At 44.4% G+C, this 26158-nt stretch overlaps 1 protein-coding gene across 1 annotated transcript in view; it reads right to left on the reverse strand.

Moving 5' to 3' along the window:
- LOC311176150 (uncharacterized protein) overlaps positions 1-26158 on the reverse strand; it is a gene marked incomplete at both ends in the record, with an annotated part of 80742 nt that overhangs the window by 31315 nt on the left and 23269 nt on the right. Inside the window, 3 exon segments of the mRNA XM_084241463.1 lie at positions 24716-24997; positions 25186-25344; positions 25780-26034. Coding sequence (XP_084097589.1) covers positions 24716-24997; positions 25186-25344; positions 25780-26034 — 696 coding nt within the window.

Here is a 26158-nt window from a genome sequence, read left to right on the forward strand (position 1 = left end):
ATAGTGTAATATATTTTAGTGATTCCTGCCGTTTTGATTTAGAGTGTTCCCAAGGATATGTTAGTATAAGAAAATGCTGGTTAGCATTTTACAAATAAAGATTTTTATTTGTGTTCAAACTGTTACAGGGAAGCCCCGATACAAAACAGGGTGCCTGACTGTGGGTCCTCAACCACACGCTTAAAAGGATTTATCAATATGCTACTGCAGGCACACACGGAAGGTTAATCAAAGGTTTATTTACAAGGGAAGGGCAAATGAGGAAATGAGGAAATGTACAACTCAGGGAGAAAAGTGGGAGACAAAGTTTTAAATGTGTCCCTCCCGATGCATGGATCTGCAATCCCAAATGGCACTCTGAGTGCTGGCTGCAAGCCAGGAGACATGAAGCCAGCAGGAGAGGGAGCGAGCACCCCAAGGCCCATGTGTTTGGTTTTTATACCCAACCTGGCTGCTTAACCCCACCCTCAGGTCCCAGCCACCTTCCTTTTGGTGGTGACGGGATTCGTCTTTCCCAATGTCCTGATGGCTTTGGTCTGGAGTGGGGGTGGAGTCCACAAAGCCTGCATGGAATTAGCTCAGGACATCCTTTGCCCTGACAAAATCATTCCCTTAGGTCATTTCCCAATTACTATTGGGAATTACTATTGAATGACTATTTCTTTTAATACATACAGATATAGATAATAGTCCAGATTCTGACATCTAAATTCAAATTTCCCCAGCAGAAGGGTGATACCAGTTGGTTCTCTTCTCCGGAAGAGCGAGAATCCCGATTTCAGCGGGTTCTTACCTCCACGTCATTCTGTCTCCCCATCTTCAAGGCTCTGACGTCACACCGGCACACACGCCTGCTTCCTGCTCCCCCTCTGCAAGGGCCTTTCCCCCCGACTCTCCGCAGCTGCATCTCCCCCTCGCCCGGCCGACCCGCCCCTTGGCGGCGGCTCTTCCCAGTACCCCCCCACCCCACACCGCCCCCTCCCCCCCACCGCCCGGGTCCAGAAAGGCCGTGCAGGTGGAGCAGGACGCCCCTTCTCTCACTGAGGGTGAGCAGCGGGTTTTGGGGGCCCTCTGTGGTTGCGGGTCTTTAAAGCACATGGACACGATTTGCTGTTGTAATGACTCATGGAAATTTTGGGTTAGTATTTTCAGGGATGTGGGAGATTCACCTGCATTTCAGTTTGATTTTCTAAACTTCAGCGGCAGCAGGACCGGCGGCCGCGGGCCCGTGAGCACCCGGGGCTTTTCTGCTGGCCTCTGCCCCCACATCCCCACCCTGTACCCCCGCACCCACAGCCCTGCTCCCCGCCCCTGCAGCCCTGCTGCAACCACCTGCAGCCCCACCCCACGCGCCTGCTGCCGCTCCAGGCCCTGCACCTGCAGCCCTGCTCCCCGCCCTGCGGCCCCTCGCCTATGCGTGGCTCCTGCCTGTTCAGCTGCTGGGCACGCCTTGGCACTTGCTTCCCAGGACTCAGGGTGAAGTTCTTGCCTAGGGGAACCTGGTTTCTTCAGGAACCACCCCAAAGCGAGGGGAAGGTGAGGACAAGTCCCTGCAGGTGGCTGACTGCAGAGCGGTGAGTCAGGGGACCCAGGGCTGGGCGGGCTGGCTGTGGAGAGCTCTGCACGGGTCATTTTGTGTCCTGCAGGAACATGGGGGTCAGGTCATTCCTGAGTGTGAGCCTGTGGGTGCCCAGCGCCCCTGAATGAAAGTGTGTCCCCCGTCTTTGCTCCTGGTTCCGCCCTGCTACACTAGGAGGATCCCCCCAGGGTGGGTTTTCTGGGTTCTCCACTCTGTTCCATTGATCTTTGTGTTTTATTTCTGTAGACTTATAATTTGGGGAATGTATTGTAAACTTTTCTGGGGATGACATCACCTTCCCCAGATCTAGCAGGCAAGAGGGCAGAGCTGTGACCCAATCTCCCGGAGGGGCAGGTTCTGAACCAGTGGGTTGCATGGTGCCTGGGGCTCTGCATATCTCATGGGGTCTGAGAGGCTGCCCATGCTGGTTCTGGGCCCACATCTGAGGGCTGAGGTGTCACTTACTGTTGTGCAGCTGATGTGGTCATGTAGAGCCTGGAAGAGGGAACTTTGACACCTGGAAACTGCCTCAGGAGGCAACATTAGACTCTCTTTGAATAGAATCCAGACTTTCCTGAGCCTTGAATGACCAAGAGCCACACGGCTGCCACACTCTGGCTACAATGTTTGGTTTTCAAAAATGGGTTTGTAGTCACCGATTCACTCTACTGAAACCTGTGACCATCACTGTGTGACTAAAGGACACACCCGAGATTCCCACAGCAGGGTCAGCAGGCTGCTATCCCCAATGGGGACGGAAAGTTTCTACATGGGGAGTCATCTGAGACACTGAAGGGCCCTTTTCTAAGCTCTTGAGATATTTTCTCTACTGATGCCTGGCACTAAGAGGATCCCTCCCATTTTAGAGAGTTAATAAGCCACAATCACTCATTCACCTGGGAAGTGGACATTTTGTGGATAATCTACTTACTTTTTAATATTTAGAATCTGTTAAACTGATATTACCTCCTCCGTTGTAAAACCTTTTATGCTTGGTTTGAACTCTTCAGGGTAGGAGAAAGAAATCAATGTTTGTTGAGCACCTGCCGGACATGACCTGACCCTGTGCAACAAGTTCATTACTTAAGTTATGTGATCTCATTGATGGCACTATAGAGATATTATTCCTACTCCATAGTTGAAAATCCTAAGGTCCAAAAGAGACAAGGAACCTGTGTTAAGATCATACAAATATGGACAAGGATCAGGGATTTTGGCCTCCATATTTTTGTCCGAGTCAGAGATTGACAAATGAGGCTATACGGTAAACCCCCTCAACTCCAGGGGGAGGGAGGCGTGTGGGTGACCCTGTCCACCCTCAGAACAGCTCCATGGGTGTTGGGCTTCCTCCTTCATAAGGAAGGAGCCTCAGGTTAAAACAAATGTTTAATGTATCATTGTGTTACATGCAGATGCTGTCTTTAATGTTGCACATGATTTACCTAATAGTTTTAGAAGTAGCTCTAATCCCAAAGGTGATTGCTACTTGTAACACACCGCATTTCAAAAAAGACTTTTCTGTAATTATTCCCATACAGCAGGCTTAGCTGCTGTACCTACCAGAGGGAAATCCTGCACATCTAGAACAACTGATAAGAAGCGATGCCTCAGCAGTGCCTGCAGGATATTGAGGATAAGACCCCCCCCTTTCATTGTTAATGTTTAAATCTGTCACATCTATACAAGTGGGAAACATACTAGAAGCAGTGACTAGTGTCCTCAGTATGTTGGTATTCATGGTGATTGTTTTGTTATTCATGTTTTTTCTGTTGACAAGTTTATCAGTGAACTTGTGTCATTTTGTGATTAGATTTAAAAAAGGTTATTTACATAGTTCCAAAGTTTAGATTTTTGTGTATCGCTCTCAGTAATTATCTTTCAGTATTGGAGAGCACACATCCATTCTCTGAAATGTTCTTGATTATTTTTGTCATTATAGTAGACCAAATGTAAAGTTGAGTGTAAAGATGTATATGTCCTACTTTAAAAATAAATGCCCTGGAGATCGAGGCAGCTCTCCTCCCTGCCTGTGACTGTGCAGGTGTTTCTTTTCACAAACCTTTTGCGTTGGCAGCTCTTTCTGCCCGCTGGTGTCTGTGCACTGTCCTTTACTTACCTTCACTTTTAAATTGTCACAAAGTACAAAAACATTCTCTGGAGTTGAAAATAGGTCTATTTTATCGTGATACATGTTCTTAAGCATTTTGTGACAAGCGTTTCTCCATCAAAGCACAGGCTGTGATCGCCTCCCATCTTTATTAGGTTTGCCATAGTGGGCATAGTGCCAGCTCCAAACACCCACCTTAGCAAAATAAATTTCTTTGCTTTAATAGGTGTACTTACACTGCACCAAATAAAAGGTGGTACAGGCACACCTTGAAGATATTGTTGGTTCAAATCCAGAATACCACAACAAACCTAACATTGCATAAATCAAGTCTCTACTTTTTTGTTGGTTTCCTGGTGTGAATAAAAATTGTTAGCTCTATAGTGTAGTCTATTAAGTGTGCAATAGTATTTTGTCTAATGAGAAAATACCCTTATTAGAGATCACCGAGACATGAGGTGAGCATATACTTTTGGGAAAATAGCGCTGCTGGACTTGCTCCAGTCCAGGTTGTCACACACCTTCAATCTGTGAAAAGCAGTATCTGATAAAGCAAAGCAAGCACGATGGGGTGTGCCTTTATAGACACTTCTGGGAATGATCCTTTGGGTTTTAATAAAGTATACACATCTGGATAAGTGGACTTCAATTTAATGATGATGTCTGTACATAACTATTCTTTCAGCAGATATGTCAGCATGGGAGGGTGTGTATTTTATTAAGATTCATTTGTTTATGCATACAAGAACTGGGACACAGTACTGATGTGTTGGGGGGGGTGAGAGGACCCACCAGAAACAGAGCGAAGAACAGAATAGGCAGACCGACTGAAACACACTGCTGAGGGGAGCAGCGGGCTAACCAGGAGAGTTTGCCACGCCATGTGGGCCACTCCCTGGCAGGCAGGGGGAATAGAACCCATGATGCAGTGGCTGCAGAGAGCCTCACAGTCTGCGCCTCAACCCATTGTGCCACCAGGGAGGCCCGGGAGGGTGTATACTCTTTTCCATGATAGAAAGTACTATGAACACTCAAGGTAGTACACAAGGATTAGCTAATTGCCTGCAGTCTGCCAGGGACTGCACTATATACACAGCCTCTTTAAAATTTATTGTGGTCCTTTAAAAATGTCAAAAACTTATAGCTATTGTTGGTTGAATCTCAGTTGTAAGTAGAAAATAGGGAGTTTAGTTTTTATTATGCTATTGGACAGCTGCAGAGGCAACACATATGACTTGGCTTCTGGATAAATTCTTCCCCAGGCTGTAAATCCATGGTCTGCATTGAAGTAGCCAGTACTCCCTGCCACCACACTCTGAACCTTTTGCTCCCCAAACTAGACATTACTGTCCACATTTGGGATCATGGTAACATCGCCATGCTTTATTGCTTTCAATCATTGGTGTTTTTAAAGATTTATTTTTATTTTATTTATGCATTTGTATTTATTTATGCATACAATAACTCTACTGATTTCTAATTCAAAGTTTGTTTTTCTTTTTCTTTAAAGATTTTATTTATTTTTGTGTAGAAGACCTGGGGTGCAGTCAGAGGTGTCGGGTGATGAGAGGATTTACCAGAGACAGAATGGGGAGCAGAGCAGAGGGATCTAGTGAAATACACTGCTCAGGGGAGCAGTGGGTAATACCGGAGTGGTCTGCGGTGCCCTATGTGGGTTAGCTCCCTGGCCGGGGGTCTAACTTTGGCCGTATTGTGGGCCATTGTGGTGATAGTGCTGAGACTACCAGGGAGGTCCTCAAAGTTTGTGCTATTGCTTGGACATCCTCAGTGGCCATTTTGTTCTGATGGGTTTAGTGAACCTCCTCTACTGTTTGTTCCCAATATTTGGTGTTGAGTTTTCATTGTTTCCACACTGTGGAAAATAAGCTAAGGTCATACATGTAACAACACCAAAAGTGGCCTTTCACTTGAGACCGCAGGTAATTAATATTATAGAACAACTTGTAGGGTGCTTCTTTATCCTTAGTGTACATTGGAAAGATTGTGACATTTGCAGTGACAGGTGCCTGTTTTCCTTAAGAACTGGAAGAGAACAAGAAGAACCTTTACAGGGGCCTCCCCAGTGGCGCAGTGGCTTGAGTGCTGCGCTGTGAAGCTGTCTGAAGCTTCTGCAGGGTGGGTTCGATCCCCGGCCAGCCAGGGAGCAACCCACAGGGTGAAGCCGACCTCTCCTGCCTTGCCTGCTGCTCTGCTCAGCAGTGTCTTTGATCCGTCTGCCTCTTCTGCTCACTGCTCTGTCCCTGGTGAATTCTCTCACCCTCCCATGCCTCTGACTCTACCCCAGTTCTTGTATAAATAAATCTTTGTTTTTTGTGGGACCCTCCCCAGCTGCCTGGGAAAGAACCAGCGCTGCAGAGGCTGTGGGCATCCTCACAGCCCAGCACTTATCCACAGAGCTACCAGGGGAGGCCCCAAATAATTCTTTTTTAAAAAGATTTATTTATTTATTTATTTATTTATTTATTTATTTATTTAAGATCCAGGGTACAGGCCAGATATGCGGGAGGGTGAGAGGATTCAGTAGAGCCAGAGTGGGGAACAGAACAGGCAGACTGATGAAATACACTGCTGAGGGGAGCAGCGAGTGCGACAGGAGAGGTCTGCCACGCCATGTGGGACCCTCACCGACTGGCCGGGATTGAACCGGCACTGCAGTTGCTGCAGACAACTTCCCAGCGTGGCACTCAGGCAGTTGCCTGTGCCACCAGGGGAGGCCCCTAAATCAATCTTTTTTAAAAAAATAAGAATCTTTTCAATTTAAAGATCATAGTTTTTGTATCGGGAATTTTTATGTGAACGAAGCAGGCTGAGGTCTGAGTATCCCTAACATACCAATGCTGTGCTCATGTTCCGGGAAGACAGTCTTTTCTGTTAGCAGGGTATCTGGGTGTTTCTGCTGAAATGAATACATCTTATGTGATCTTATGGGAACCACAGATAATTAATGAATATGTAGAAGGTACCTTAGTTAATATTGCAGGGAGATAATCAAGGGTTAAAACGAGTGGCCATCGTGTACGGTTCACTGAAATGTCTATGAATGAAACCTTGCGGTTTTGTATCACTAATCAGGGATGAGGAAGTTTGTGGCTTCCACCCCAGGCCGCCAAAACTGCTACAGCCAATGCGCTCATGAACAAAAGGGCACTGAGAAGCCGGTGTCTTGTCTTATATGCCTTCCTGTGGAGAACTCAGAACCCCAAAGAAAACTGAGGTGAGTGTCTGAGTTGATGCTTGGTGAGCAGCAGACCAGGTCAGGTTGCCAAGGAGCAGCCCTTCAGCTGTGTTCCTCTTACACCTGGGAATCACAGAGCTGTAAGCATGAGGCAGCTTTGGAGCTGGAGCTGCCTAGTCCTTTTCCTATCAGAATTACATCTGATAATCATATTCTTTACTCTCTCAATGAAATCTTTTTGAATTGTACTTGCCTACCATGCAGAAACTCTTTGCCATGATAGGAAGGTGAGTGTGTACCTTGATTCTTCCAGCTTCTCAATAGATCAGGTGGGCACTGCTGATGCCTCTCCCCTGAGGCGGGCACTGCTGACGCTTCTCCACTTCCTAGTCCTGCCAGTTGCTCTTCCTGCCTTTTTCTCAGGCTGTCTCCAGATTATGCTGACTAAACACGAGTTTTTACTCTCATTAGGTGCGGCAGGCTGTGCTACCCGTGCTGTCTCTTGAGAAGGTCTGGGCATTGGGGGAGACTCCCGAGAAGAGGGGAGTTCCTGCACTTCCCAGAAGACCTGAACTAGGGAGTCTCCATGGCAACGCCTGCTCATGCTCTCCTGTCTGTTCTTGGTTCATGCAGAAGTAAGTTAGTTATAAATTGACTTGTAAAAACCTAATTCGGACCTCGGCGATAACTGGTTTATTGTTCTTACGCTTGAATCATTACTAAAGAAAGTAAAAAAATGCTAAAGGTATAGTCAGGAAAGAAATGTTTTGGCACTGAGAATTATGGAGAACAAGCTGCCCTGAACCAACTGTGCTTGGAAACCGTAGCCTAACTCAGGGAGTATGTGTTTGTGGCAGCAGTACATTTCCTGGTGTATGCAAAGGGTCAGTAGTTCGCAAGCCTTGTGGAGGTTAGGTATTTATAGTTGAGAGTTAGACTTCCGTAGAACTAACACAGATTTGATGAGTTGCTTTAGGCCACTTTGAAGTAATTGATAAATTAGCAAAGTTAATCGAGTGCTAAGGAGATAGGTTGATTTCAGTAATAGAATATAGAGTAGGGCTTTCACGCTCACTCCAGAACTAGGGAAGTTTAGTAGAATGATTGTCACCAAATGTTGTGCTGTCTGAAATAATTGATCATGTTAGAAAATGAGCTGGACTAAGGAAAGGAAATGTCCCTGATGTTTTTTAAGGCAACCAAAGAAATGCCCTTTTGGTATGAGACCAAGGGAGTCTCTGTGTGTTCATGAGAAAATATGTAATGATTGTCTTTGTTCTGCTTTGATGCTTATGTTGATGTAATCTCACCGCTTGCCTGACTGTATAAATAAAGACCCGCTGAGACCCTCAGCAGGAGATACTTGCACCAGAGAGAGTCTGTGTCTACCTCACTCCACTTCCCCTCAGCCCCCCAAGTTTTCGCCGATGCCATTCTCTCCTTTCAGGGACTCCTGTCACGACATTCAGCAGGAGCGGGTCTCCAGAAATTAGGCCCCGTGTGTCTTCTCCTTCCTCACTTGCTTGGGATGCTACAAGGATACAGAAGTACCTTCCTCCAATCCAACATATTCTATCATCAAGACATTCTCAGTGGTGTCAGTAGCGACTGGAATAGGGAACAAACTGATTGTTGGAGACGCAGGAAAAGTTTTATGAGTGTGTGTGTGGGGGTATGTATACATATAGTACATCCGCAGATAATTACCTGTGGTATTAAAATTTGATGATTAGGGAAAAAACCTCTTTTTATTTCTTTACCCTTTTATTTTCCTTCCTAAACTTTAAGATAGTTTAATTTCATTTTCATTTGCTAGTATACTGAGCTAATGTTCCTTTTTGAGAGTCTAAAGTATTTATTGCTTATACATAATGGAACTTTTTGTGTCCTTGTGTAACAGGGTGGTCCCCAGGAAAGGGGGAGGTTCCCTGCCCCACCCAAGGGAGGGTGGAGCTGAGCAGGGAGAGGAGAAGCTGCAGAAGAGACTGAGGAAGGAAGGAGCAGGATGGAGCCAGGAGACCTGGAGGAGGCACATGGAGCCTAGAGACACGTGAAGAAACTGCGCTTGTCTTTTGGTCGTGGACTGGGTGACACAGATGTGGGTGAGACCCGTGGGGAGGGGACCATGGCAGCTTTTATCTTGATGTTGATTTTGCTCTTTTCCTTCCGGGCTTGTCTGGTTGTTTCTGACCCTTTTCTGTGGGTCCCCACTGGAAGATGCTTTAGACTTGTAGCAGGCTTTGGGGCCTTGTTCTGGGCCGATCCCATTTGGATGGAGTTTTACCCACGAGGGGACGGGTCACTTTGGGTGCTTCATTTAGAAACTAGACTCTTTGCCTTACCTGTGTTGTTTCCTAGATTTATTAAAGTTCCTTCCCTTTAAAGTCTCCTATGTTTTGTGTTGATGCCCTGTAACACTTGGTTCTAGTGCGAAGGTGGCATCAACATCTTGAAGCAGACGGATGGAGAGATGGAATGAAGTGTTGGTGGGGGTGAGGTGAACTATGTGCTGTAATTCATCCCTGAGGAGAGGACACCTGCTCCACCCTTCTGCAGAGAACTGTGAGCTTAGACCATTTCTGCTGCCGGTGCTAGTAATTGTCTATTTTTAGGAAACGACCTAAGGAAATGCTGGAAACACTGATAGAATCTACGTATAAAACTGCTGACCAACACCTGCTCTATAGCAACAAGTGTCTGGAAACATCTGCATGAAAAGCCTCGGGAACGGGTGAATAATCATTGTATGTCCATAGGATGACGGGCAGCAGTTCGAGGGGGGACCCGGACTGGGGGGCAGAGGAACGCTGGGGTTCCTGGGGGGACAAAGGCAGAGACATGGCGGAGGCGACCCCTGGCGGGGAGGCCGTGAAGCGGCGCCATGGAGAGTGTGATGGCGGCGTCTGGGCGGGGATGGCGTGTGGCGCGGGGAGGAGGAGCTGGTGGGGCGGGGTGGGGCGGGGCGGGGCGGGGCGGGGTGGGGCCGGGACGGGCGTGGCGCGGGGATGGGGAGCGGGCGGGGCCGGGGCAGGGCCGGGGCAGGGCCGGGGCAGGGCCGGGGCGGGCTGGGGCGGCTGGTGGTGAGCGCGGGGCGGGGTGCGGGGGGGGCCGGTGAGCAGCGAAGCCGGGGAACAGGCGGCGCCAAGGCCGAGGTGCTGGGGGGACGCGGCGGCCAGGCCCGCAGGAAGGAGCCGGGGGCGAAGGAGGGCACGGGGCGGAGCGGGGCGCGGGGAGCAGTGGGGGCGGCGCCCTGGAGGGCGTGAGGGAGGTGCAGGCACGAGTCTTTCACTCCAGATAGACTGGTCTCGCCTTTCAGGGGCGCCTGCGACTCTGGGGACATTATTTTGGGGAAGACGCGGCCGCTGGCCCCTGGTCACTGAACCCTGAAATGCCGGCCTGGCGGGCGTGGCCACGCGAGCGCCCAGGTGTTTCCGGGCCGCCCCCCCTGCACCGTCTACCTGCCCGCCCACCTGCCCACCTGCGCGCCCACCTGATGCCCAGCTGCCCGACCAGCTGCCTGCCCGGACTGTGCGCACACTTGCCCGCCCACCTGACGCCTACCTGCCCGCCCACCTACCCACCTGCCCGCCCCGAATGCGCGCCCACCTGCCGCCCACCTGTGCGCAGATCCCTCTGGCGTCCCTGGCGTCCTGGGCGGCGAGGAGGTCGGGGCTGCGGGTCGCGCCCCTCAGGACCCCGCGGGCCCCGGCGCGTCGCGGGAGGACGAGGTGATGGGCGGGGCGGGAGGGCGGGAGGCGAGCGCGTCTCCCTGGGCGGCTGACGGGAGGGGCCCGGTCAGAGGATGGGGGGGCTGGTGAGGAGAACTGGGGGGTCTTTGGCGTTCAGTTTTGAGCACGGAGTCCCCTAGGGGGTCAGTTTCATGCCTGAGGGGACCCCCTGACGGCCGTGGGTCCCCCGAGTTTGCTCGCGGCTCCTCGTAGCTCGAGGCCGTGCCTGGGGGTTCTGGGTGCTGCTCTGCCCCTACCGCGTGGCTGCTACTGTGGGTGATGGTGTCCTTGGGGCAGACTGAGGTTTTCTGGGGTGACACCCCCTACCCGCCCCGGGCCTAGCAGGCAGGAGGGAAGCCCCGGCCTGACCCCCAGTCTGAGCAGCCCGACCAGGCGCCCAGGCCTCGCCTGCAGGGAGGCGGCTCCTCGACCCCGGGCCCTTGAGGCCCCCGAGGAGGCTTAACCCGAGGTCTGGGCCCCTCGGTGCTTCTCGGAGGTGGAGGCTACACCCCGTCAGCGCCTCCAGGGAGGGGCTCGGGCCTGGGGCCAGCAGACGCCCCTGTGGGGACAGCCTTATCGTTATGTGCCCCCCCCCGGGGCATTCGCACCTGAGGTTCCGTCCTTCCTGTGAAAGAATATTCTCAGGGGACCCCTCCCAGGTACTGTCTGTAATGCACCCCCCCCTACATTGACCACAGTTCCAGCCTTTTATTCGTGACACCTGTCTCTACCTGAGACGATTCCCCCACCTCATCCCTTTTACCTCATTGCCCTTCCCTGCCCTCTGAAGCTCAACCTCACTGTTTATTGGCAGGTGCGGCTTTTATTAGTAATTAGCTTTATGGATTTGTTTGCTATGGAAGCTTCCAGTGTTTCTGTCGGTCATTCTATATGGCTTTACCGCACACGATTGCCTCAGACTCCGTCCATTTTGTTGTAAATGGTAACCTTTCATGGTTTTACGGCCGACTTGTAGTCTGTAGTGTGGATCGACCACATCTTGTTCCAATCCTCTGTCAGTGAGCACTCAGGGTTTTGTTTTTTTTCTTTGCATGTAACTGTGGCACAGGCCAGAGGTGCAGGGGTGTGTGTGAGAGGATTCACCAGAGATGCAGTGGGGAGCAGGGCAGGTGGATCTAACTGCAGTCCACTGCTGAGGGGAGCAGCGGGGAGACAGGGTGGGTCTGCTGCGCCATGTGGGTCAGCTCCCTGGCCGGGGATGAAACTCCGGCCTTAGTCATGATAGCCCTGATAGCCCGTAGGTCACCAGGAAGCCCTGGTTGTTACCGTTTTTTAGTGATAATCTGGCTGTAAATGTGTGGAGGAGGTTGCCTGGCATTCCCTGTGCCTTCCAGATTCCTTTCTCATATCGATGTGTGTAGTCAATGTGTCAGATCCATGTGCAGTTTTTTTCATTGTTATAAATTCTACATAATATTTACCACTAAATATATTTTTAAGCCAGGCATGTTATGATATCAACTACATTGACATCGTTGCACAAATATCCCACCATCCTGGTCTAGGATGTTTCATTCCCCCTGTTAAACAAAGCTCCCCATTCCTCTTCACCTCATCCCCTTGCAACCACATTCTACTGCTCTCTCTGAATTTGACTGCTCTGGACCCCTAATAGAAATGGAATTATACCCTGTTAGTCCATTTGTGTCTTACTTAACATACTGACTTTAAGGTTCCTACAGTTGTAGCATGTATCAGAATTTTCTTCATTTTTTAAAAAACTATTTTATTTTATAGAATTCCTACATCATTTTTTCATTTTTACACAATGTATGCATTTTAATTTTGGTTATATTCCCCATACAATTTCACCCCCCTTATTTTGACCCTAGTCCTTCCTCTCCCCCCCCCCGCCCCTGTAGTATGTCTCTGGTTTATAGATGCTTGTTGATGTTGATTTTAACTTTGTGTTAATTAGTCTTTTTCCTGGTCCCTTATTTAGGTTTTCTAAAGTCCTGCTATGAGTGAGACCATCCGGTATTTTTCTTTTTCTTTCTGACTTATTTCACTGAGGATGATTCCTTCTAGCTCCATCCATGTTGCTGCAAACTGCATGTGGTTATCTTTTTGAGTGCTAAGTAATATTCCATTGTGTATATGTACCACATCCTCTTGATCCAGTCATCTATTTTTGGGCATTTGGGTTGTTTCCATAGCTTAGCTATTGTAAATAGTGCTGCTATAAACATAGGGATGCCTGTGCCCTTTGGAAGTAATGTTTCTGTGTCATTTGGGTAAATGCCTAGGAGTGAAATTGCTGGGTCCTATGGAAGCTCTGACTTTAGTAGGTTGAGGAATCTCCACACAGCTCTCCATAGTGGTTGGACCAGTTTGCACTCCCACCAACAATGCAGGAGAGTTCCTTTTCTCCACAAGCTCATAAACAGTTGTTGTTGCTAGTTTTTTTATGTGCCGTTCTCACTGGTGTAAGATGGTATCTCATGGTAGTTTTTGTACCAAATGCAAATGAGATTTGCATTTCCCTGATTACAAGTGATGCTGAACATTTTTCATATGCCTGTTGGCCATTTATATTTCCTCTTCAGAGAAGTTTCTTTTTAGCTCTTCTGCCCATTTTTTGACTGGATTGTTTTTTTTGTTTGTTTTTATTGAGCCTCATCAACTCTTTGTGGATTTTTGTGATCAGTCATTTATCATTAGTGTTGTGTGCAAAAATGTTCTCCCAGTTGGTGGGTGTCTCTTTGTTTTGGTTATTGTCTCTTTCGTTGTGCAGAAGCTCTTTAATTTGATGCAGTCCCAGCTGTTGATCTTTACCTTCACTGTCACTGCTTTGGGTGATGTGTCTGTAAAGATGTTTTTGAAGTGCATGCCACATAGTGTTTCACCTGTATTTACTTCTATGTATTTTATGGTTTCAGGTCTTATGTCTTGTTCTTTAATCCATTTTGAGTTGGTTTTTGTGCATGGTGTGAGGTAATAATCAAGCTTCATTCTTTTGCATGTAGTGACCCAGTTTTCCCAGCACCATTTATTGAACAAACTTTCTTTGCTCCAGTGCATATTCTTTGTTCCTTTGTCAAAGATTAGTTGACCTTAAATCTGTGGATTTATTTCTGGATTTTCTATTCAATTCCATTGGTCCGTGTGTCTCTGCTTGTTCCAATACCATGCAGTTTTGGTGATTATGGCTTTGTAGTGTAGTTTGAGGACCGGGAGTGTGATGCCTCCATTCTCTTCTTTTTTTTTTTTTTTTTTTTTTTAGGAGAGCTTTGGCTATTTGGGGTTTTTAGTGATTCCATATGAGTTTCATCAATAATTGTTCTATTACTTTGAAGAATGCCATTGAAATTTTTATTGGACTAGCATTGAATCTGTAGATTGCTTTTGGTAGGATGGCGATTTTAGTAATGTTAATTCTTCCAATCCATTAGCAGGGGATGTCTTTCCATTTCTTTGTGTCTTCTTCTATTTCTTTTAACAGTGTTTTATAGTTTTCTTTGTATAGATCCTTTACCTCTTTTGTTAGATTTACTCCCAAGTTTTGATTTTTTTTTTGTTTCAGTAATAGAAGGGATTTTATTTTTATTTCTTCTTCAGATTTATTGTTTGTGTATAGGAAGGCTACTGATTTTTGCATGTTGATTTTGTATCCTGCCACTTTACTAAACTGATTGATTAGTTGAATTACTTTTCCTGTGGAGTTTTTGGGGTTCTCTATGTATATTATCACATCATCTGTGAATAGTGATAGTTTAACTTATTTTCCTATTTGGACTCCTTGTATGTCTTTCTCTTGTCTTATTGCTCTGGCTGGGACTCCTAGTATTATATTGAAAAGTTGTGGTGAGAGTGGACATCCTTGTCTTGTTCCAGATCTTAATGGAAATGCTTTCAGCTTTTCGCCATTGAGTATGATACTCTGGGCTTGTCATATATGGCCTTTATGATGTTGAGGTATGTTCCTTGTATCCCAAGAATTTCTAGGGCTTTTATCATGAATGGGTGTTGTACTTTGTCAAAAGCTTTCTTGGCATCTATTGATATTATCATACGGTTTTTGTATTTCTTTTTGTTGATGTGTTGGGTAATGTTGATTGATTTTCGGATGTTGAACCATCCTTGTGTCCCTGGAATAAATCTTACTTGGTCATGGTGAATTATCTTATGGATACATTGTTGGATTCTGATAGCTAAAATTTTATTGAGGATTTTTGCATCCGTGTTCATTAGAGCGATTCACCTATAGTTTTCTTTTTTGTGTGTTGTCCTTGTTCGGTTTTGGTATTAGTGTAATGTTGGCTTCATAGAACGTGTTTGGTATTATCCCTTCCTTCTCAATGTTTTGAGAGAGTTTGTGAAGGATAGGCACTAATTTGTCTCTGAATGTTTGGTAGAATTCATTTGTAAATCCATCAGGTCCTGGGCATTTGTTTTTGGGGAGGTTTTTGATGACCCTTTCAATTTTGTTGCTTGTAATTGGTCTGTTTAGGTGTTCTGTTTCTTCTTTATCTAGCTTTGGGTGATTGTAGAGTTGTAGGAATTTGTCCATCTCTTCTAGATTGTTGAACTTGTTTGCATATAACTGTTCATAGTAGTTTCTGATTATTCTTTTGATTTCTGCTGTGTCTGCTGTGATTTCTCCTCTCTCTTTTGTGGTCCTATTTATTTGTGCTTTCTCCCATTTTTCCTTTGTGAGCCTGGCTAGGGGTTTGTCTATTTTATTTATTTTTTCAAATAACCAGCCTTTGGTTTCATTGGTCTTTTGGATTTTTTTTTTTTAGTTTCAATTTCTTTTATTTCTGCTTTGCTTTTTATTATTTCTTTTCTTCTACTGACTTTTTTTTCTAGTTCTTTGATCTTTGAGATTACATTGTTTCTTTGAGTTCTTTCTTGTTTCTTGCCTCTATTTCTATTTATTTTCCTCTTATTTCTGCTTTTGCTGCGTCCCATACATTTAGGAAATTTTTGTCCTTTTTGTCATTCAACTCCTAGCATTTTTTAATTATTTTCATTGATGTCCTCTTTAGTCCAGTGGTCTTCCAGTAATATGGATTTCAATCTCCATGAGGTAGGAGAGTTCCTTGCCTTCTTTTTATGGTTTATTTCTAGTTTAGTGCCTTCACAGTCAGAGAAGATGGTTGATATGATTTTCAATCTTGGTGTATCTGTCGATGTTTGTCTTGTGTCCCAGTATGTGGTTGATGCTGGTGAATGATCTCTGTGCGCTTGAGAAAAATGTGTACTCAGATTTTTTTGGGTTTAGTGTTCTGTAGTTGTCTGTTAAGCCTGTGAGCTCTAGATCCTTATTTAGAGCTTTAGTGTCCTTACTTATTTTTTGTCTCGTTGATCTAGCCATTGTTGATATTGGTGTGTTGAAGTCTCCTACTACATATGTGTTTTCTCTGATGTCTGGTTTCAGAGATGATAATAGTTGTCTGATGTATTTTGGTGTTCCTTAATTTGGTCAGTATATGTTAATGAGTGTTAGTTCTTCTTGAAGTATTGTCCCCTTGATCATAATGTAGTGACCGTTGGGGTCTCTTTACCTTTTTATGTTTGAAATCTGTTTTATATGACATAAGTATAGCTGTTCGTGCCTTCTTTTTTGGTGTATTTGCTTCTACAATTGCTTTCCATCCTTTAACTTTGAGTCTATTTTTATCTTTTGTAGAGTGTGTTTCCTGGAGACAGCAAAAGGTTGGGTTTTGTTTCTTAATCCAGCCTGCGACTCTGTGTCTTTTTATCGGAGAGTTTAGTCCATTTGCATTTAGAGTTACTATGGATATGTTAGCATCTGTATTTGCCATTGTGTTTGTCTTTCCTCTGATTTTATTTATTTATTCTTTTAATACCTTTTTTTTTTTTTTACTTCTTTCATTGTTATTAATCCCTATGTTGGTTCTGGCTTTAGGGCTCCTTGTAGTATTTTTTGGAGTAGGGTTTAGTCATAATGAAATTCCAGAGTTTCTGTTTGTCTGGGAAGGTCCTTATTCTTTCTTCATAGAGGAAGGAAAGCTTTGCAGGATAGAGTATTCTTGGTTGGCATTTGTTGTCTTGGAGACCGTTGACTATGTCCTTCCACTCTCTCCTTGCCTGTGGTGTTTCTTCAGAGAAGTCTGATGTCAGTCTGATTGGTTTTACTTTGTATGTTATCTGTGTCTTCCCTCTTGTCAGATTCATTATTTTTTCCTCGTCTTAGATTCTAGGGAGCTTTACTATTATGTGTCTTGCTGTATTTTTCCTTTCATCATGGAAGTTTGGTGTTCTTCTTGCTTCTTGTATGCCTATTTTCAGCTCCTTCTTCACATTTGGAAAGTTCTTTCAATTATTTCCTAGAATATTTTCTCTGATCCTAGGTCTCTCTCCTCTCTTTCTGGGATTCCTGTAACTCTTCTATTTCCTTTCCTCATGGAGTCAGATAGTTCCCAAAGTCTCTCTTCATTCTTTTTCTTTCGTACTTCTCTTTCCTTTTCTGTTTTGGTTCTTTTTATTCCTTTGTCTTTCACAGTGCTTATTCATTCTTTCCTTTCATCTACTCTGTTATCACTGCTTTTCCCAGAGTTCTGTAGCTCCTCTGTTAATCCTTTGATCGCCTGCATTTCCTTCACTTCCCTGTTTAGGGACTCAATTTCATTCTTCTGAGTGTTGTTTTCCTTAATGAGTTCTGTCAGGTTTTTTTTTTTTTTTTTTTTTTTATCATGGCAATTTCAAAACCTCTTTCTGGAAGGCTCAGAAGTTCTTCCAAGTCACTGTTGTTGCAATCTGGTGGGTGGTTTTCTTTTTGTGGTGTCTTTTTCCTGAGGAGTGGCTAGGTTGCATGTAGTTTTCTTCTGCCTGCTGCCTGTTTTCTAATTTGCCCTATGTGTTGGGACACTGTTTCACTGGTACTGGCCAGCATATTTTTGGTGTGCTCTTTCTGGGATTTCAGAAACTGGTGGTCCAAATGAGTCAAATACTGTTATGCCAGAAGTCCAGTGAGGCAGTGGTATTTTGAGTATGTTAATGGTAGCTGTCACAGAATATCGCCTCCTTCTGCGTTTAATTCCAAAGATGTGTCTTGAAGTCCCACAGACTGCCCTGGAGGTGGGGTGGCTGGATTGCACTCTGGGCTCCAACTCACTGGATCCCCCTCTGGGCTCCAACTTCCTGCCAGGCGGGACCAAGCTTGTGAGGGCCTTCAGCTCTCCTCTGGCTGCTCAGGGATCCTTCTCCCTGTTTCAAGTAGTCTTTATTGAAGAAAGGTCCCTATTCTAAAATGGCGAGTCTGAGATGCATTTTCCTGCATATGTGGTCTGCCCCCGGGGTTGGATGCCCGCTCCCCCTCTGGACTCAGACTGCTGACCAGAAGGGGCCAGGTGTTGGGGTGCTTCCCAGCTCACCCCTCGCTCTGCAGTGAGCCTTCTGCTGGTTTCAAGCAGTCTTTATTGAAGGAAGATCCCTGTTCTAAAATGGTGAGTCAGAGATGCACTTTCCTGAATGTGCAGTCTCAGAATTTTCTTCATTTTTAAGGCTGAATAATAGTCCATCGCTTATATGCCACATTTTGTTTTTTTTTTCATTTATTCCTCCATCAACACTAGAGTTCTTTCTAGATTTTGACAGGTTGTGAGTAATGCTGATATGACTGTGGGCATACAGATGTCTGTTTGAGTCGCTGTTTTGAATTCTTTTGATTTTCCCTAAAGTGGAATTGCTCTGTCATCCATTCAGTTCATGCTTCATTTTCAAAGAATCAGCCAGAGTGCTTTCCCATGGCAGCTGTGCCATGTCATATCGTTCCTCAAATGACAGAATCAAACTGAAGTTAATAGAGCTTTTGCTTATTCACCATTCGATGGACATTAACAGTATTTTCCCACTTGACAATACTAAATCCTTATACAGATGCCATCGTTTGGTGATAATAGTGTTACGGAAGTCCAATCGTATGTGGGTCATGGACAACACGGCATACTTTGAAAAACTGGGTACACAACTAAGCTTATAGAAAATGGTGATTTTTTACAATGCAGCAACAAAGAAAGTGAGAGACTATTTATATTCCAAAGGTGAAACTAAAAGCTAGCAAAGTAACAAATTTAAAAGTTTTCATTCAAGATCACTTTGAGTTCACTAATGGTGCAGTTGGGAAAAATCTAATTCTCTCGTACAAATTTATTGATGTTTATACCATAAGCATGTTTTTATATAGTTTCTTGTTTAACTGACATTTTCTTTTGACATGCTTTTTATGACTGATGTGATTTTTGTTTAGAACAAAATATTTTTATGCAGTTCAACAAAAAACAATTTTACGAAAGGTTACACAAATATCAAAAAGCAAACATTTCTTATATATATATATATATACATACATATATATATACACATACATGCATACATACACACACACACACACACACACACACACACCCCACAACTCCTGGCCTGAGGAACAAAAGATCGCCAAGCCAATCAGTATGCAGTGATTGGCTCATGCTCAGGGTTGCTGAAATGCCCCATCTACCAATGCCCCACCCACAGTGTCTACTGGGCTGCAATTGTAATGTGAATATCAAGTCCTCCGAAAGGACTGGTGTTTTAATAGGAAGGACTTCTTGTCAAATGGAGTGATTTGATCTTACAGAATTAAAGTAAGTTGTGGGTTTACTCTCCGTCTACATTTTGGCTGTTGTGAACAGTGGTGCTACGAACATTCCTGTACAGGCTTTGGCTTTAACACCCACTTCCAGTTATTTGGTGTATATATCTAGGAGTGGAAATGTTCAACCATACAGTTACTCTGTCTTTAGTGGAAAATGTCCAGCTATGTCATGTATATATTGCCAAGCTTTCGATTTCCTAAAACATATTTGATTTCCTCAAGCATATATAAAATAACAATATCTGGGGGCCTCTCCTGGTGGCACAGCGGTTGAGCGCTGGGCTGCGAGGCTGCCCGCAGCTTCTGCAGCGCTGGTTCGTTCCCCGGCCGCTGGCGAGGGTCCCACAAAAAACAAAACAAAACAATATCTGTTATTTTACAATTATTGGCAATGGGATGTATGTGAAGGGGCATGACATTGTTTATGTACTGAAGGGTTTGTGCACTGCCACTTTGCTTTGAAGTGACATTTGACATTGGGAAGTATGAGCCGCTGACATTTTTTTTTTTTTTTAACTATTTTCTTGGCTGTTTGTGGGCCCTTGAAAATCCATATATTAAAGTTAGGATCATCTTGCACATGTTCTCTTCAAAGCCCTTTGTGCATTTTCATAGGAATCCCATTCAATCTGCGCGTGCCATGATGATTGTCATCTAAACAGTATCGATTATTTCAGTTCACAACTGTGGGTGTTTTTCCCTTTTATTTAGGGTTTCTTTCATCAATGTTTTCTAATTTTCAGTGTACAAGTACTCCACTTGAGGCATAAATGACTTCTTACATATTTTATTAATGTAGACATTGTGTCAAATGTATGTAATGTTTTCAAAAATTCTCTTCCCTTTTTTACTAGTATTGTATATACATAAAGTAAATGGTGGGATATATTTAGAAAATTAGTTTACAGTTTTAATATTTTTCATTATATATAAGATGATGTCAGCTGCTGTTTGTGAATAGACAGAGTTTTATGTTCTCCTTTCATACACTGGATGCCTTTTATTTCTTTCTCCATTGCTCTGGAAAGAATTTCCTGTAAAATTTGGAATGACAGTGGTGAGAATCAGTATCTTGGCCTCATTCTTTACACCTGGAGTAAAGCGCCCAGGTTTCAAAACTGAACATGATGCTCATATATATTTTTTTTTATAATACTCTATATTCTATTGAAAAATTTTCCTTTATTCCTGCTTTTTGAGTGATTGTATCATGGAAGGGTACTGGATTTTTTCAGAAAGAGTTTTCTGAATCACTTGACATGATCCATGTTTGTTCCTCTTACAATCCATGGGTTCGTTGCATGTCTTGGTTTTAGTATGTTAACAACTGGACTTTCTGGGATAGACACTCATTTGTAGTGTATCCACCTTTTGATGGGCTGTTGGTTTCCTGTTGTTATTTTGTGGAGGATTCCTAGGCCTGAAAGGTCCAGGTCTTTAGTTTTCTGTTCTTGTGATGATTTTTTTTTTTTTTTTGGATATCCAGTAAATACTTTTATTTTTTTTATTTTATTTTTTTAGATAATAAATTTTATTGTTATATTCCCCATACAATTGCAGCCCCCCCATTCTGACCCCAATCCCTCCCCTCCCGCCCCTGCCCCCCTAAAAGTGTCTCTGGTTCATAGTTTTTTGTTGGTTTTGATTTTCAATTTCTTATAGTTATTCATTTTCCTGGTCCCTTATTTAAGTTTTCTAGATTCCTGCTATGAGTGAGACCATCCGGTATTTTTCTTTTTCTTTTTGGCTTATTTCGCTGAGTATGATCCCTTCCAGCGCCATCCATGTTGCTGCAAATTGCATGTGTTTATCTTTTTTGAATGCTGAGTAATATTCCATGGTATATATGTACCACATCTTCTTGATCCAGTCATCTATTTTTGGGCATTTGGGTTGTTTCCAAAGCTTAGCTATTGTAAACAGTGCTGCTATAACTACATCAAATTAAAGAGCTTCTGCACAGCAAAAGAGACAATAACAAAAACAAAGAGAAACCCCACCAACTGGGAGAACATTTTTGCACCCAACACTAATGATAAAGGACTGATCACAAAAATCTGCAAAGAGCTGATGAGACTCAACAACAGCAAAGAAATTTTTTTTTTTTGATTCGACTGATTATAGTTGGGTGTTACTGGTTTAGAAAAATAGGGTCAATTTCTTTGGTTAGGAATTCAGGTAATAATTTGAGTAAGGGTGAGGGTTGTTGTGCATGATGCTTAGGCTTTATGATAACTAAGATGATAGTCATGATCTAGGGTTATGGTGAGAGCATATGTTCTGTTTCTGATTTGCATTGTTTTGCGAGCATGGATTTGGGGCCTGGTATGAGGTGAGCATGAATGAGTGTGTGGTTGTGTCCTTGAATTTGTTGTTTTTCCAACTAATCCATCTGCTGTTCATCGGATGGCTTTTCAGCTGGAGGGTTAGAGAGAAATTTCCCATCCTCCCTCCAACAGTGGTTGATGGTTCATTCGTTCCTGTTGCTGAATTTTATTCATGCATGTTTGAATGACCAAATAATTTTGCCTGTACTATTCTAAGATCTTAGATGAGATCCTCTATCATACAAGAGAGATTATAGGAGAAAAGCAAACTGAACTTTCATAACATTTATATTTCTTATATACATGAGGGATAGCAGGGGAAACCTAATAACTCCATAGAAGGGCCCAAGCGATCAGCCTCTGTGCCATCCTCAGGTTAAAACAAAACAGGAAAATGTCAGGAGAGGGGGAAAGTCATGGAAGGTGATCATGCAAAGAAAAATCAGCCAGGGAGTCATTGTTCTTTAGATGAATGCCCAGAGCTTGCCATGGATGAGGTTGGTGGCTTGGTTTGAATTTGTTATTCTTCTGTTCCTGGTAGAGAGCAGACAACCTCAGGACTGGCAATTTCCCTTATGAGTGTGCAACTCTCACAGAGGGGCAACTTCTTGTTTTTGAGAGATTCTCCCAATCTGCTGTTTTTAAAAATAGACCCCAAATAATCCTGACACCAATGAGACAGGCTCTGCATTCATATTATGGTTGTCAAGTGATCTTATGCCAAAGAGGCTTCTGTGGGGTCATGTTCTGCTCCCTTTCCCTGAAGGAATGACAGTTTGCTTTTGCACTCTTCATTGAAGGACATCTTGATTTTAGAAAGGATTTTAGCCATTATGAATAGAGCATCTGCACATAATAACATGCTAGATTTTGTTTGAACATAGTTTTTCAAGGTGGTTGTCTAAATACTGGAGGCCTGATTGTTGAATCTGAAGGTGCGATTTTTTTTTTTTTTGTCTTTGGTAAACACTGCCCAACTGCCCTCCAAAGCATCTGCCCATGCATTCCACCGGCAATGAAGGGGTCTTCCTGCTGTTCTCACCCTCCAGCAGTGTGTCAACTGGTAAAGTGATGTTGGGAGCTTAACAGTTCTTTGTAGTAATGTTTCCTTGTTCCAATTAACAACCCCCTAGTTATACATGACAATGAATATATTTTGTGCGCCCATTTATTATCTGTATATTTTTGGTGAGATGTCTGTTCAGATTTGTGGTTTGCAAATTTCCTTCACTTTTTTTCTTGGCTTGTGGTTCTATGAACATGTCCTTTCACAAAAAAATATTCACAGAAAATATTTGATATTCTGAAGTCCACACTATTCATTTATTCTGTTTTCTGCTATGATTAATAATTATGGTTGACCATTTTTATTTGCTTATGTATAATTTTGGTGATATTTGGTGTAAGTTGTGTTCACATTCATTTCATTCCCACTGTTTCACAATTTGTCACTCCATCATTATTATTGTATGTATCAAGTTGCTTCCCTTTTTGTTTGAATTTCCATCCTTTCATGACATTGAAGTAGAAATTCTGGGGTGGGGACTGTGAATGCTGTGCATACTACTGTACCCACCCCCCACGGAGCACCCGGAGCCACTTTGATCCCTGCCGTGCATGGTCGTCTGCCAGGGGCCCTGGCTCTGCCCACACAGAGGAGCTGGTTTCCTGAGGCCTCAGCAGAGGCACCGCAGCACTTTGGTGTTGGGACTGCACTGGACTCCATGAAAAGAGGTAAGGCGCAGTCAATACTTCGGTGTTGAGACTACATTGGACCCTGTGGAAAAAAAGGTAAGGAGCAGTGAGGAAAGGTGAGGGGAGGTAAGTACAGAGGTAAAGAGGAGGAAGAGGGGAAGGAAAAGTGAACCTAGTGACACACGCACAGTCAGTCTTCATCAGTGACCTCGCTCCCACACACAGTTGTTTTGTTCCCATCTCACCTGGTCTCATCAGATACACATTCACACACACATAACTTCTCACACGCTGACACACAAGTATTTATTTCTCACCTTGTCATGCCCACACGTGTCAATATATCCTGACTTTTTCTCACCAACTCGTTCACACACACTTGCCATTACTTGATTTCTCACCTGGACACACACAGATGTATCGTCCCTCACTCCTGTTCTTGGTCCACCCACATGCACTCAGTCACCTCATTCTGTGTCACCTTCCACACACACAGTTATGTTCCTCATCTGTGAACACATACCCCATCCATTACTTCATTCCTTACCTACTCACACATATAGACAGTTTCTCATTGCTCACCTTGTCTCTCACACATACACATGGTCACTTTTTTCTCACCTGTTTTTACACACATAAACATAATCACTATTTCTCACCCAACAATCACACACAGTCACAGGCACATGCACACGCAAAATCACTTCATCCCTTACCTTTGAAGTTAAGCACAATAACACACAGTAACCTCATTTGTTACCTCATCTCACCACAAACACACATTCAGAATCACTCCTCACCTAGTCACACAATCAATTTCTTGATTTTTTGCCTAGCCGCAGGATGTTTCACTTACCACATGCACCCATCCAGTATGTTTGTTCATTCCTCACACAGAGACACACAGTTCCTTCATTCCTCACTTAGTAACATGCAAACATACCAGCGACTCCATTTTTCCCCTGGTCTCACACAGCCACCTACTTTCTCTGTGTATTCACATAAACATACACACACTTACACAAGTGTTTCATTCCCCAAAGGGTCACACGCATATGTGGGTACTATGTTTGCTACCTTGCATCACATGAACACACAATCAGTTTCTTTTTTCCTTACTTGTTCTCACAAACACACATAATTTCTTTCTTACCTAGTCTTTCACCGTTACTTCTTTCTTTAGGGAGTTACACACATATGCTTCACAATTACTGCAAGTCATCAGAACCACATGTACACAAATACAGTCCTTTGCTTTTTATTGATTTTATTATGCATGCAAGAGCTGGGGTGCAGGCCAGAGGTATGGGAGGGGTGAGAGGATTCACCAGAGAACAGAGTAGGGAGCAGAACAGGTGGATTGCACCATCCTTCACGTCTTTCCTCACTTTGTTCGATCAATACATCCACGAGAAATTATTTTCCTCCTCCCTAGTAAAACGATAAGAAGAACTCACTTTGGTCTTGGCTGCCCGGAGGCTCTCCCTGAGCTGTTCCTGCTCTGTCTGGAGCGCCCCCTCTGCTCTTCTCAGGCCATCTCTTTCCATGGTGATAACTTCTATTTCTTTGAGGTTTTCATGAAGTTTCTGTGTCAACCGTAACTTCTCTGCTTCCAGACCTCCCAGGGTAGAGTTCTGGGCCTCCATTTCCTTCCTCAGTTGCTCTGTTTGGTATATATTTTCTGTGAGACAATGTTTTGCCTCAAGAAGTTGATGTTCTTTTTCCTGGAGTTCTTGGACCTTGAGATAATCATACAGTTAGTTTGGCTACAGAAAGAGGCAAATAAACAGCTAAAAAACAGTTTCTAAACAGGGTAGGGAGAGCTTTACTTGTCTTCAATTTTAGGTTAATTCATGTCCTGTCTCATTACAAAGACCCAATTCAAATTGTTTTACTCAGGTAACAATTTAAAAAGAGGAAAATATACCTGTGATTTTAAGAAAGAATTTGTGTTTTCTAAATCCATTTGTATACTTGATATTTCATCTGTCTTCTCTGAAACCATCCCTCGGAGTTTATCAATGGTTTCTTGCTGTTCTTTCAGACTCATGCGAGCAGTTTCTAGTTCCTCTTGTATTTCCAGGTCCTTGATGGTTATTGGGAAAGATAAACACAATTCAAGCTGTGTAAGAAGGAGCTGTCCTACCTGAGCCCCTCCTCTGAGTGACCTGGAGAGGTCAATAGCCCCGCACTCGCCCTTTCTTCCCTGACAGGACCACCTAGTGCCCGAGCCCCCTCACCCATGGCCTGTTAACCATGGCTTCAACCTGTGGCCCCAATCTAAGCAGCCCTACCACAGACACTGAGCATGTCCCCGTGTCCAGGTTTGCTTTACTGGTCACTGCACCTCACTGTGGCCGAGATCCTTCCACACAGCCCTGCACAGTGGTGCTGACGCTGCTGGACACACAGCTGCAATGGCACTTTCCGGGTCCATGCACAACGCTTGGAAGGTCCTAGTGAGACCCTCCCCCGGCTTCCCCAGCTGGGCTGTCTCCCCTTCAGGGTTGGGGAGACCCACCCTGCACACAGCTTCCCGAAGGCTCTCCTGGAGCTGGTCCCTCTCTGCTCTGAGGATCTCCTGCAGACTCCGGAGGTCATCTCTTTCTTTGCAAACAGACTTCATTTCTTCTAAGTGTTCGTGCAGCTTCTCCTTCTCTGTGTCCTCCAGAGTAGATGTCTGGGTCTCGCGTTGCTGCGTCAGCCACTCCACTTCACACTCTGCAGCCTGAGCCTCGCTGACAGCTGCACCCTCCCCAGGCTGACGCTCCTGGGTCTGAGGACATCAGAAACCAAGTGAGCTGGGCAGAGCCAGAGATTTGGGGAAATAGGATCGTTTCTAGATTCAAGCAAACACCTCTGCATTTAGTCTAGGCTGCTCACCCAGGTAAGAAGGCAGA

The sequence above is a fragment of the Talpa europaea genome (assembly GCF_964194135.1).
Source record: "Talpa europaea genome assembly, chromosome: 8".
Taxonomy (NCBI): Eukaryota; Metazoa; Chordata; class Mammalia; order Eulipotyphla; family Talpidae; genus Talpa; species Talpa europaea.